Source organism: Urocitellus parryii, chromosome 2 (genome assembly GCF_045843805.1).
Source record: "Urocitellus parryii isolate mUroPar1 chromosome 2, mUroPar1.hap1, whole genome shotgun sequence".
NCBI lineage: Eukaryota > Metazoa > Chordata > Mammalia > Rodentia > Sciuridae > Urocitellus > Urocitellus parryii.
In genome coordinates, this window is record NC_135532.1 from 122,520,003 (window position 1) to 122,534,544 (window position 14,542).

The 14,542-nt window shown below is 37.3% G+C and overlaps 1 protein-coding gene across 1 annotated transcript; it reads left to right on the plus strand.

Annotated features, from left to right (window-relative positions):
- Positions 1-5,348: 5,348 nt before the first annotated feature.
- Positions 5,349-13,784, plus strand: Otol1 (otolin 1). Its single transcript, XM_026380372.2, has 4 exons — positions 5,349-5,712; positions 9,488-9,577; positions 12,302-12,373; positions 12,886-13,784. The coding sequence occupies exons 1-4, from the start codon at positions 5,349-5,351 to the stop codon at positions 13,782-13,784; spliced, it is 1,425 nt and encodes a 474-aa protein (XP_026236157.2).
- The last annotated feature ends 758 nt before the right edge of the window (positions 13,785-14,542 follow it).

Here is a 14,542-nt window from a genome sequence, read left to right on the forward strand (position 1 = left end):
GCCCTAAAAGCTTCTGTGTGAACGCAGGAGGTTAAATGATTAGATTATGAGAGCCTTAACCTAATCAGTCCATCTTAGCTTAAATGAACTAATGGGGTGGTAACTGTAGACAGGTTGGGCATGACTGAAGGAGGTGGGGCACTGGGGATGTGTCCTGAAAGAGCTGATCTTGTCTGGGGCCCCTCCTAGGCTGATTCCTGGCCCCCATAGAGGGGAGCTGCTTCTATTCCACCATGCCCTTCTGCCATGATGTACTGCTCCCCAACATTGGGCCCTGAATAATGGACTTAGTTAACCAAGGATTAAACTTCTGAACTGTGAGCCCCCCAAATTAAGCTTTTCCTCCTCTAAATTGTTTTTTTGTCAGTTATTTTGGTCTTAGTAACACAAAGCTGACTAACACAGAAATTAGTACTAAGAAGTAAGGCCATTACTATGACTAACCTGACCATCACGTGGTTCAGAACACTTTGGAAAAGTTTATAGGAAGAGTCTGGAAAATTTGGAGATGTGGGCTGCAGAAGCTTTAGAATGTTGTAAGCAGAGCTTAATTGATAAATCTACTGGGTGTGCAGAAGACAAGAATGCCAACCAAAATGCAGACAGTAAAGCTTTTGCTTAGGAGGTTTCAGAGGGGGAGGAGGATTCTATTGGGCATAGACTAGAGGCCATTCATTTCACATTTTGGTAAAGAACTTCTCTACATTTGCCCATGTTCTGAGACTTTTGTGTGAGGCTGAATGTAAAAGCAGTGGAACCAGCTGACCATGAACTGAATCTTTGATACTCTGAGCCAAAATAAATTTCCTCCTCCAAGTTGATCTTGTTGGATACTTTGGTCACAGCAATAAAAAGCTGACTAACACAAAAGAAAAAGAAATAGAGGAAGAAAGAGAGAAAGAAAGAAAAACATGAGCATGGAAAGAAACAGAATAAAATACTGCTCTAAATGAAATATTGTGAGAGATCTAAAGTCTCACATGCAATTCAAATAGCAAAAGGATGCTAGGGACTTTTAAATTTCATCTTATAATTTTCTATAGCTATACAGGGTCAAAGGGGAAGAATATACTTTAGGTAAAAAAAAATCACCTCTTTTTTGGCCTATGCAACATATGTACACATAACCATGTATCTGAAATTATTTAAAAATTATTTATATGGAATCATTTACAATACAACTGAAATATAATACTGGTATGGATTATTTAATGACTGAAACTTATTTTGGGGTATATTTGGACAAAAATTTTTGTTTTTGTAATAGATAAAGGTATGGATGGATGGGGAATTAATGGGTTAAGGAAAAAGAATAAAGAATTGGACATTAGAAAGGCTGGCAGGCTGGGAGTTTATAATAATAGAATAGAGTTAAATTAAATGGAGAAGAATAAATGATAATAGGATTTGGTCTGGAATCAATGTAGGTATGTTAGGCAGAAAGGGATTTAATACAGGCAATTAGGTGCTTATTCAATCATTGAAGCAGGGAAGGGAAAGGGCAGGGAGGTCCGCCACTAGCTGTCAATTTTATCTCTAGTTTTCAGAGAGTCACTGTATTGTTACTGTTGCTTGGGGCAAGAACCACAGGATACTGCTGCTCATAGTCACAGCCACCTGCAGAACGAAGGTGGGATTTCATGTTGTTGTGCCGTGGGCCACCATAAAATTTCACATCTGTTAAAGCCCATGCATTTACTAGCTGCTGCTTGCAGGAGACAATTGTTTTTTACATTCTGTTTCATATATTCCATGTACTTTTTTTTTTCCCATTGGCAGAAACTAAACTGGAGTCCTAATGGCAATAATTTCTGGGAAATGCAGTTCTCAGAATAACATTTTGAGCCCCTGGGCTTCCATGTTTTTGAAACATTCTCTTTGGGACCCCTGAGCCATTATGGAAAAACTATGTTGAGATTGGCAAACCTGTAAACCATGTGATCGCAAGTACAAGTCAAGCTCAGCCTTCCATTTCTATTGAGACACCAGATTTGTAGGTTAGTCCCTCCCAACTAACCCACCCATTAGCTGAACACTACTAAATGACTTTGTCAGTGTCTCACAGAGCAGAGGAGTCACCTGGCCAATCCAGACCTGAGTATCTGAACCACAGAACTGTTAGCCACAATAAAATGGTTGTTGTTTTAAGACACTGAGTTTGGGCTACCTTGTTAAACAGCAGTGGATAACTGGAACAAATGTCTGAGGTTAATTGTATCTCAGTTTGTGTCAGGAGGCCTTACTTAGTCTTTTGTGTACTCTGCTCTAGGGTGTGTTTGGCTGGGGCAACTCTACTCCATGTGTCTCTCATCTTCCTCTGGTGACTGACTAGTGAGCTAGCTCATTCACATCCTTCTGATAGCAATGACAAGAGGACAAGAAAGCGAGTGGAAACACACATGTCCTAATTTCTAGTCTTGGGACTGGCACTCTTTCACATAATGCTATTATTATAAAAAGAAATGATATGTCCTCATCATCCATCAGTTTACTACCAATACTTGGCTGTCATCTTCAAAGGGCTTTGTGTTTGAGGAGTTCTATCACAGTTTTAAAGTGCCAACAACATTATCCTTTAACATGTATACTTAAATTGGGAAGCAGGAACCCACAATGCAAGAGAAACTTATATGAGGACAATTCATGCCCTTAGATAGGGACACTGAGCACCTTCCTTGTACTTGTTGGCTCTGTCCATTCTTTTTTGTAATCTTTTGGCTTCTTGTCAGATGTGCTGTGTTCCCTTTGTTTGCCCAGCACCAATGTGTTCTACTGTCAGAGCCAGAATTTTCCCTTTTCTCTTCTTTGTCTCTCTCATTAATTTCCCAGTTCCTGTCTGCAGGAGATCACTTTTCAACAAAGGGCTCAGGGTTGAGCTTCATGGAGGGTCCAACTTCCATTTACTTTTGCAGCATCTCTGATCACTCATTAGTCCCCACACAGCATGACACAGTAGGAAGTACACTTCAGAGTCAAGTGGACCTATGTTTTGATGGCAGCTCCCCTGCTTCCTAACACCGTCACCTTGGGTGGGCCACTTAACATCTCTGTGCCTCGGTTTTATAACCAATTGTAGTGCATAATAAATCTTATCTTGCCTGGTTCTTGTGTGGTATAAATGACATAACAATTATGAAGTGCCTAGAACAATGCCTGCCAGGTTCTCAGTGTTGAGTCCTTTCCTTTCTTTCAACCCCTCTCTTGCCTACACCCTTAGGACTAGTTTACCAAAATCCTGTCACAAACTTGCTTCCAGGATCAAAAATATTTTGTACGAATGGAAGAATAACACAGACATGTTCTATTAAGGAAAAAGGAAGGTGATTTCCCCTGTGACTTCAGTTTTTACAGATACCATAGAAAATATCCTAGAGCTTTAACACTCAGCATTCTGCAAACTCCAGTGCTTCTTATAGTAAAGTGGTGAGAGAATGAAAAGCCACTAATATTTCACTTTGGGCCTTTGGCCAGATCTATTTCTCTATAGTCTAAAGATGTGGGCCTCATTATATTTGGATGTTTACTGTGGAAAAGATTCTTAAAAGGGTTGAAGTGGGTTTTACTTGGCTTCCTATTGTAGGACCCAGCACAAGGCTTCTTAGATGTTCAAATCAATGTTTGTTGAACAAATGATTGTTTTATTGAATTCCATTGTATGAGCTATTGAAAGTTCAATTATTTTGCATTTAAACAATATCCTAGTTTTTGGTGAGGCTGGTTTGACTGGTGCATGTTAACCTTGTTTGGTGTGTTCACTTGCATGGGGTATAGTGTTTGTAAGAGTGGGATCTGTATTTGGAGAAATGCAGCATGATGCACTGCCTTTCACACTTCCCCCTCTTTGTTTTTGTTGCTTCTCATTGCTCCTTCTTAGACTATAGGCTCCTAAGAACAGAAACATGGGTTATGTTTGGTGTCAACATTATGTGCAATCCTGCACTGCTGGTGACATGGTTGATAGTTAAGTGGATGAATATGGAAGAAGGAAGGTTAACATTTTGGATCTTTATATGATTTGGGAGAGGAAGTGTCTTATCTTGTCTCTTCTCATCTGCTCTGATTTATATCTGTCTCCTCCATAGCTCTGTTCCATTGAGCTACCCTTGGATTTATTGTTCTTTAATCCCATCCTTATAAATGACACATGATTTGTGGAAAGGGTTTAGGGTTTGAAATTAAAGAATCCTGGATTTAAGTCCTAAATCCATAATTTACTGGCTGTGTGACCTGGACAAGGTATGTAATCCCTTGTTGGCTGCTTCCTCCTCTGTGAAGGTGAAGAAGGATGTCACCTACCTGGCATAGCTGTTTTGAGAACTGGCTGAATTGATGTAAGGCACCTTCTCATAGTAGTGGCTCTATGCATAGTAGGTGTTTTTACTATCCTTATTTTCTTTCTTTCTTTTTATTCTCTTACTAATTATCTTAATTATTTTTTCTCCTAACATATAACATGCATTTCTAACCTTGGCTGTCTGTTAGAAGCTACCAGACTTCTGGGAGTTTATGGGGAATGGTATACTGTGAACTATCACAATTTTACTTCATTGCATATTACTTTGGACATTTATAAAACCTTAATATGAATAACCACACTTTATCCCATTAGAAGAATACAAGGATAAATGTGAGTTTTCAGAAAAACTCCCCAAATTATAGAGCAAAGAATTAAAGAGTTAAATGGCATGTAAAGAATCTAAGGACGTAGGATATATTCGAATTTATGATTTTTTATTGTCTCCCTCTCCGTTAATTATAATAGATTCACAAAGAGTACTCTCACAACAGGACCATTATCCCTGGTAGATTTAAAGACTATTTCATCAGTATTTTTTTTCTTGAAATAATTGAGTTTGCTGGAATAAAACATTCTGTTCAATATTTTTCATCTCTCTTTAATACAAATATATTTGATTCCTATAAATCTGAGTGAGGTCAGTCAGGAAATTACACATATTTTTTTTCCACAGGGTATATGAGCTATTAAGTCGTGTTGCATTTATTATAGATCATGTTTGCTATTTGGCAAGATAATTTGAATGATTGAGAATACTACTTTAGAACATGTAACACTGAGAAAGCAACCAGAAAGGAGAACTGAAACAAAGTGTTCCTTATAATAAATACTTCAAGTAAATAAAATATTTGGTTTTGATTCAAGCACACATTTACATATAAAATATATCAACAATATATCATTTTATATTATGCATTCTGTTCATTCTTATGGTTCACATATGCATATATTTCTCCCATGTAAGTATATATTTATTTCACTTAGTCTTTTCAATTGAAACTCATATAATTTGTGTCTATTTTTTTATCCTATCTTTCTTTCAGCCTCAAATATGTGGCTGTTTTCTTGGATTTGGTTCATTTTAATTATTTTGGCTATTGCTGGTGTGGACACAAGAGCAAAGACCACACCATACATCAAATTTACGAAAAAATCTGAAGGAGAAGAGATACCCAAGGGTCTAAAGCCATCCAGTGGTTCACCTCAGGAGGAAGAAGAAAACCCACTGATGCAAATGCCTGCAATGGCGGCACCAACCACTGACCCCTCAGCCCTGGAGTCTGCCTTCGCCACCGCCACTCTCTTTTCCTTTGAAAACTTCACTCTTGACACAGCTGATTTCTTGTTGAATTGTTGTCGTTGTTGCTCACCTATTGTGGGGCAGAAAGGAGAACCTGGAAAGACTGGAAAACCAGGTATTTGAAAAATATGGGAAGCCATGTTTCTCACTTGTACATCAATAAAGAGGTGGGTCAGGGGACAGACGGCATTATTCCAAAGATTTTTATACTGTCATGCAGATGGTGATAGGCCTAGGGGTAAGATTGTCACAAATGCAAATGCAAATGGGTGCTGTGCAGCCCAACATGGTAACCCCTAGCCATATGTGTGGTTATTAATAAATACTGAAATTAAAATTAAATATGATAAGCAATTCAGTTCCACAATCATTTCAAGTGTCTGATTACCATATGTGGCCACTGACTACTCATTTGAACAGCACAGGTATTACAGAACATTTCTATCACTGCAGAAAGTTCTCTTGGACTTTCTGGCTAGAGTCAAGGCAGGGATTTCTGACCTCAGTCCTGGTGCTCCAGATCTCCAAACTGAGTGCATTTATTATCTGTACAGTCTTTTCATTAATGGCTGATTTAAAAAGGTAGATGAAAATTCTATTGCCTGGTAAGAATGTGTGCTGACTGATGGATTTTTTGAGTGCTATTTGTAGTTAGGATTAGAGGTGGAATGCCTGTGAGGTAGAGAATGAAGTGCGGGATTCGGTTTGCTCCTCATTGAAATTCTGAAACAACACTGTGTCCTTGCCCAGCAATTTTCTCCATTGAACACTGTGGTTATTTATTTCAAAATTGTAGATGTCTTTAATATATATGTAATGAATATACTTTCAGTTTTATTGTAATACATTTTGACTTTTACATGTCATGTAGCAGAGAGAATTCAAGGTAAAATTAAGATCAAAATGTCAATTTCAAATTCGCTCTTCCTTGAAAAAGAATTCATATCGATGTTTGCTGAGTCTTGCCTGAAGAATAGAAAGTTATAAAGTCAGTAATTATACATCTTCACGGGCTTTTCATTCATTTCATCCCATTGCGGGATCTTTTAATATATATAGTCAGCATTTATTCAGGGCTGGATTAAGGGGTGAAGGAGATAGGCAGTGACCAGGGGCATCAAGATTTCAGGGTTGCTAAAACTTGCAAAATGTGATGAGTCTAAGAAAGTCATATTTACCAGAACTTTTCTAGCATCCTGTTTGGCTGGTAAGCTGTTCGTGAGTGAGTGGAAACCCCAAGGGCAGGGTCAAGTAGACACAGCTGGTTGCTAAGCTGTCATCTAAGGCTTTGAAGTCTATAATACCGGGGCTTTTGTTTTACCCAGTCATGGATTTGACTGGAATGTTCTTAGAGTTCAACTCCTCCTCTAATCCTATGTGACAAATATTTTGAAGATGTCAAGTTATTAGCCTGTTTTAGTCTGACTGGACAGTGCTTAAAGGCTGAAAATATTGACTCTATCATGGTCTTACCCTAGAGAAGCTTCATTACTTCTGTCAGTCTCAGTTTCCAAAATGGTAAAATGTGATAATAATGATACTGATTTCACAGAATCATCAAGAAGAAAGAGACACACACAAGAACTCATTGTGGTGCCTGGAATAAAATAAATACACAGATAATCATTTTTATCTTTCCAGTTATCTATGGTAGGAGTATGGACCTGTCTTGTGGAATACTAGGGGCCTTATATGACAGGATGCTGCTTTTGAGATTGAGAAAGAGACATATGTTCCAGATATTAGTATTTTTAAAGATATTACTTCTTCCTCTTTTCCCCTCCCCTTCACGCCTCTCCTCTCCACTCTGCTCTCCTCTCTCTCATTAGAAATCTAAGAGCAACATTGAACAAACTTGGAAAAGAAAAACAAGGCTACTAAAATCCAACCATTTAAATTCTCCTTCATTAATTTTCAGTCCTTGGTCACATGAACACATAAACATGCACATTGCAAACATCACATTTTGCATTATCTACTTTTAAAAGTCACTAGTCTAACTTTATAAACTTTCTGAATGAAAACATCTTGAAATATTCAGATATATCTAATAATCAGCAAAGGTAAAAATTCTATTTTAAAGTTTTATCTTCTGCTTCTCTCTTTAGTTCAGTTATGATTGTAGGTACTACATGTCAAGAATGGTTGGCATTTTATTTTATTTCAAATCTTTATAGAAATGTTAAAAATATCATTGCATTTCACCTGATGATTTGGTCACAGTCTAGGGAATGTTTGGTAAATCTAGAGGTTGTAGCACCTGTGAGTGCAGAACCTGGAGTCAAAATCAATTTGTGACCTTGAAACCTCAGCTTTTCCCTTCATGTTTAGTTTCATGGTAATTACGAAAGTCAAACCAGACATACATTTTACCGGGATGAAAGGGGTAGCCTTCCTCTTCCCTGTAGCTTCATGTATAGTTGTTTTTGTGTTCCCGGTGTCACCTGGGACAGCACTTTATCACATCCCTCAATAGTGTGACCACATTGAGCCTTTGGGTGGGTATTGCACAGGGAAATGAAATTGACCATTTTGCTTGCTCCCACCTTCTCTGCTTCTTCTTTCTCCATGTCTTTCTCCTCCATGTAATCTTCTCTTTTCTAGACAGAAGAGCTTATCCATCTTGGTTATTTGACCTTGCCTTTAGCCTTAATTTCCATTGCAAACAATTTATTAAAGGTTTTCTTCCTTCCAAACAAATACTGTATTCTTTCAAAGAGGAATTATATTGAATATAATTTCATCCTATTCCATCAGCCTTAATTATATTAAGGTGAAGTATTTTAATTTCATTGAATGTACTTATTTATATGGTTAACTTTCAAAGAAACTGGCCTTAAATTATTCCAATTGGAAAGTGATTCATATGTCTGGAATAGGACTGGGGTTTCAGGAAGAATAATTTTCCTAGGCTTAGGATCCTTCTGTGGTCCAGGTAAGTGGAAGGGAACTGAATTGCCCTGGTGAACAAGGACACTCAATGAAGTCGGATCCTTGTGTGATCTGACCCTTGCCTGCTTCTCAGCCTCCTCTTATCCTTGACCACTATTTCCACCCATAGCCCCCCCCCTTTTTCAGTTGCTTAAAAATACTATGGTCTTTTTAATTCTTACTTTCTTAAAATAACTACATGCTAATTTTTGCTTCAGAAAATCCTAGTGCATTCATTGAGTCTTTTCTCAGGGATCTCTCCTCTGATCCCACAAATATGTTAGGTTCTTTTATAACCCTGTCATACAATAGGACCTTCCTATTTTTCTTTATATCATCAACTACAGTGTGGCAATTTTGATTTCTTTTTATAGCTATCTATTCAATGCTTATCTTTCATGGAGTTTCAGCTTTTGGGGATTGGGATTGCTGGCATGTTGATGGCTGTGTTTCTAACACTAGCAGGGTGCTCGGTGTGTGTGTGTGTGTGTGTGTGTGTGTGTGTGTGTCTGTGTGTGTGTAAGGTGCTTGGTGTATAAGACAACTCAGAAATAGCTCCTGAATGAATGAATACGTGGATGAATGGGAAACCTAAAAGTGCTAGGTATTATGTTTTTGCTTCCAATTTGAAAGTGTGGTCCATATGAGTTTTAGTGTCAGGTAATTATTTTGTTCTTGCTGTTTGATGTAGTGCTGCTTCCCTGAATCATTTGATCACTGCCATGAATACAGTGACAAGTACTAATGGGCTCAATTTATCTATTCAGGTGTACAAAATTGCAAATCAGACAAAAATATTGCCCTTAGAACTCTGTAATAGTTTATTCTCACCTGACTTTATGATTAGAACATTGACAGTTATTAGTTTTAAAAAAATGACTGTCCCCCTCGTCCCCTAACTAATGAATTTCAAAAGAGATTTTTTTTCTATATTGATAGTTTTAAACACCTGTTTCCAGGTCTTAAAGGAGAGACTGGTAATATGGGGATCCCAGGACCACAAGGAGTCATTGGACCCCAAGGCTCAAAAGGCCAGAAAGGAGAGAAAGGTAGGTAATTAATTTCATTTCATGCCAAAACCTCAAGGGACATTTTGCATCATTTTTAAGGAGAATAATTTGCTAAGTAATTTTCTTGATTCTTGAAGTTATGTCAGTTTTTAAATATTTAAGTACTTGGTAAAGTATATTGTGAATTCATTTGATATAGAATTATTATCTTTGTAAGTAGAAATTTAGAAATTTCTAAATTTAGAAATTCTAAACGGGTCTGGGAACAACACACACACACACACATACACACACACACACACAAACACACACAGAGTTACACAACTTTCCTATTTCTGATTGGACATCTGGTTGACCCAGTGACTGGGAACCACAAAGTATAGTCTCTGGGGAAGGGTACTTTCCTACATACTCCAGGTGGGCTCCTACTTTTGATGCAAATTAATTTCATAGTGAATAGAACTAAATAGAGCCTGCAATGCTCTACAATATTCAATTTAGGCGGATAGCCTGACTGCTAAGGAGAACTTGCCATTTCCAGTGACTCACTAAAAGCAGAGGCAGTATTGATGGGGTGCAGAGCCATGAGTTAAAACAGAAGTATTAAGCATATAATGGTGACTTTGGACCAGTGGCTTCACTTTGCCTGGAAATTGAGGGGAATGAACTTGATACTTATTTATACCGCTATTTACTATCAAAGAAGATTTGTAGTTATGAGTGCTTTCATAGATCTTTTCCAGCTCAGAAATCCTATAATTCCATAGGTGTGTCAATAAAGAAGGCTTTCCTGCCCCAGGAAATCCCTGGGTCTGTAAGTGCTCCAAGGTACTGAGGGAAGATTACGGATTCACTGGGACATTGAGAAATTCCTCAGTGAATAGGAGCAGCCTGTAGAAATACCATCTATTCATCAAGTTCAATGTTTGAGCTTTAGTGTCACATGTCAAAAGACCTAATATCATCTATACATCACCCTCCACATGGCTCAGGAACTGCCTAACTCATTTCTGTTAGAACATTCAGTGAAGTAATTACTCAAAAAAGATGCTAAGGTAAGAAAGAGCTACTTCACACTTGTCAGTTATGCGATTTTCATTCTCGGAAACATTTAATCCTTTTGTGGCTGAATTATGTTAGCAGAAACCCTGTGAAATAAAGATGAGTGATGAACCTCCCCAGTGATTCATATATTCTGGAAGCTAGACTTCTGGAAGTAGAAGAAAATATAGGGAAGTATTGTAAGGTTCTTAAGAATATGCTTTGATGAAGGATCAAAAGTAGAGATTCATTCAGCCAACTCTCTATAAAGTGGAAACTCTACTTTCCTTTTACTTCCAGACTTACCTTGGACTCTTGGCTAAGATTGAAAGTTAAAAAAATAAAATAAAATGAGTAGAATGGTTATATTCTGGCTAATGACTACTTGATTAATTCACTACAAGCAATGAAATCCCTTAAATAAACTTGAAAACTTAAATAACTCTGTGAGTGAAGGTCAATGTTCTATTATTAGCAAGGACTGGAATAGGCTTGGGCCTTCACTTCCATTTGGGTTGGGTTCTCTCAAAATGCAACTGGATATTTTCTTGATGGCCTATGAGTTAATTTACAATTTTGTATTTTCTGTGGAGTGGTAATAGAGGAGGTGGCTACTTAGAACTCATGGGATTTCTTTAGTGGGTACTGTGAAATTAAGGGAACTTATTTTCATTACTTTTAATTTGATTTAGGTTTAATTTTTTTCCTGACAAAAATTAAGCAAAATTGTGAGTCATAATATAAATAATAAAGTTGGCAAATAGATGCCAAAGAAGGTAATATACAGTCATGTTTGACTCTGTGAAAATTTTTATTTTTTTTCATATCTCATGTTCTTCTGGTAAAAGTGAAAACAAAAATATTTGCTGTACCATTTTTGAAGGGGATGTGTTATAGGCTTTGTAAATTATAAGTGTTCCAATTCATGAAATATGCTGTTATAGAGCCTTCTTGTTATATAAGAGGTAGTATTAATATCAAATAAAATTAAATGAATTTAAAAAATATCCAGGGTAAGTTAACAAAATGTTAAGAGCTTGGAACAGTATTTGGCGCAAATTGTTAATACAAGTTAACTATTTTTAATACTATTATTATTGCTATTGTTTTTTTACAATCAAAGTGAGTCTGTGATAGACTTAACAAGATAGGACAATACAAAATCCATTTTATTGTAACATGGCAAATATCTGGAAACCCAAATCTTTCAACGTTCTTCAAATATGATTTCTCATAGTCTTATAATTTGTCCAAAGAACATTTGAAAATTATTCCAACATGTAATGAAAATTGACTTTTCTTTCATGCTCTAAGTCAGGGATAATTTTTCATTCCTGGATGGATTTTTGTTATGACTAGTTTTAGCCAATTGCAGAATACCATGTTCTGTGCTTTACTGAGGCATGGTGGGCATATAAAGAAGACAACTGAACTGTCATTTAAAATTTATAATAAAATAAGCATAACCACATACATATGCAAGATAAGGCAGGATGTGATGAGGAGTTTGAGGAGTCCTGGAAATGCCATAAGCAAAATGAAAGTCTATTTGAAGGATTGGCATTCACAATCACCTTCAATAAATTCCCTTTTCACATTACTTTACCTTTAAGCCATTTTGGTTAAAGGAAACACTGGAATGTGACGTGGTTGTGAAAGGGATGTTTTAGATATATCATAAATGACGTAGTTGGAAAAAAGTTAATCTTGGTATCATTTTAGGAGTAAAAGGAGAGCGTGGGGACCAAGGGACAAGCGGAGTTCCAGGATATCCAGGAAAACCTGGAGAACCAGGTACAATACAAAATATATAATTGTGCACAATCATGAATGCTGTGAAGCCCTCATTCTTTTCCTGTTTGTATTTAAAGTTTTCAGAGAAGTAAGATGGAAATATAAATTACTACTATTTTTCGAATAATTCAGTGTGCTGATTGAAATAGGTCTAGGAATTTAGAGATGAGGTAAAATATCTGAGCTCCGTTCCTCTCTCTAGCTGTCAAATTTTTTTTTGGTTTTAGTTTCTATGCCTTGTAAGATTTTGGGTTTGGAAAAAAGAAGTAGATATGTGAATTCTGAATGTAAGCTATTGTTTCTTGGAAGCACAAACTTTTCTCTTTCTGGGATTATGATATGTTATAAATTGCTCATTGCATTTATGGCTGCTTAGGCACAGCCTCTGTCAAGCAAGAAGGGGTTTCCATGTCCAAGGAAGGAAATTTTATTCCTATTTTTTCAGGTCTGTGGTAATGGCATCTTGTTTGGCTTTTGTGATCCTTAAACGTTATTTTAATTTTTCATTTCAGGTGGACTTGGTCCTAAGGGGGATAAAGGAAACATTGGCTTGGCAGGAGTTAAAGGACAAAAAGGCTCACAGGGAGACCCATGTGAAAATGGCACCAAAGGAGATAAAGGAGACCCGGGGGCCGTGGGCTCTCCAGGATTGAACGGAGAGCCTGGAGCCAAAGGAGAGAAGGGGGAGATGGGACAGAAAGGCTACTGCGGAGATTCTGGGGAGAGGGGAGGAAAAGGGCAAAAAGGGGAGGAAGGGGTAAAAGGAGAAAAAGGTAGCAAAGGAGACATTGGGACAGAAGGCAAAAGGGGCCCCGATGGTCTGCCTGGAGCTAAAGGTGATCCAGGACTTAAAGGAGAAAAAGGGGAGTTAGGTCCTCCTGGTCTTTTGGGACCTGCTGGGCCAAAGGGTGAGCTTGGGAACAAAGGGGTCCGAGGACCTATTGGGAAGAAGGGCTCACGGGGCTTCAAGGGCTCCAAGGGCGAGGTCGCCAAACTCCCGCAGTCTGCCTTCAGCGCTGCTTTGTCAAAGCCGTTCCCTCCTCCCAACATCCCCATCAAATTTGACAAGATTTTATATAATGACCAAGGGGATTACAACCCTGCCACTGGGAAATTTAACTGCAGCATCCCTGGGACATACGTCTTTTCTTACCATGTCACTGTGAAGGGTCGACCCGCTCGGATCAGCCTGGTGGCCCAGAATAAGAAGCAGTTCAAGTCCAGAGACACTCTCTACGGTCAGGAGATAGACCAGGCCTCTCTCCTCATCATCCTGAAATTAAGTGCAGGAGATCAAGTGTGGCTGGAATTGTCAAAAGATTGGAATGGGGTTTATTCCAGTGCTGAGGATGACAGCATTTTTACTGGGTTCCTTTTGTACCCAGAGGAAACTCCTAGAATTTCACCATAAATTTGGGTATTGGACACTGTAGTTGGATTTAGTGGAATAAGTATTGACATGTAGAAGTGAACTTAAAAAAAAAAAAACTTCCATTTTTTTCATGATTAAAACAATAATACAGAAAAATTACATAATAGTGTAGATTCAATTAGTATTTCTATTCTAAGGCTTCTTCTTTTAAACAATTGAGAACATATGTCTACTAACTCTGTAGCTGACATTTTTTGTTTAGCATTATAACGACATTACTTATTAATCACTAAATTACTATTTAAAGGATTAATGTCTTCATGGAAAATATGAATGAGATTCATAATTAATAAGTATATTCTTCTAAATATTTCTATACCTCATGTAACTGTGTGTTAATAGCTGATAAACTATCACGATAGGTCTTTCTTGAAGTTTCTGATTCTCTTGGTGGAATTCTCATGTCAGTTTCATTCTCACATTAGTTTAATTCAGTGGAAATGCATGGAAAGAGTGTCAAAGATTATCTAAAATATGTTTAAAATTTATCATGTGTAAGGGTTTTTCCATAAAACCTGTATTATGTGGACAAGAATGTTTGGTAAAATGGAAAAAGAACGTTGATAAAAAGATATAGCTCAATCATAGAAATGATGCAACCCTTCATCAAATTATTGTGCTTACAAGAACTGAATGTCCCTAAAAGATTAAAGAATAAAATTAAATCATTACTGATCTAAATTTCAGTTCTTTCTTCATGGTGGAACATTTAATTAGGATAAACTCTTTGGCATCAT

Bases quoted from the DNA above. Each gene is read 5' to 3' on its own strand.
- Otol1 (XM_026380372.2), top strand. From the start codon at position 5,349: ATGTGGCTGTTTTCTTGGATTTGGTTCATTTTAATTATTTTGGCTATT. The intron at 9,578-12,301 runs GTAGGTAATTAA...GTATCATTTTAG, and splicing joins AGGCCAGAAAGGAGAGAAAG to GAGTAAAAGGAGAGCGTGGG. The intron at 12,374-12,885 runs GTACAATACAAA...TTTTCATTTCAG, and splicing joins AGGAAAACCTGGAGAACCAG to GTGGACTTGGTCCTAAGGGG.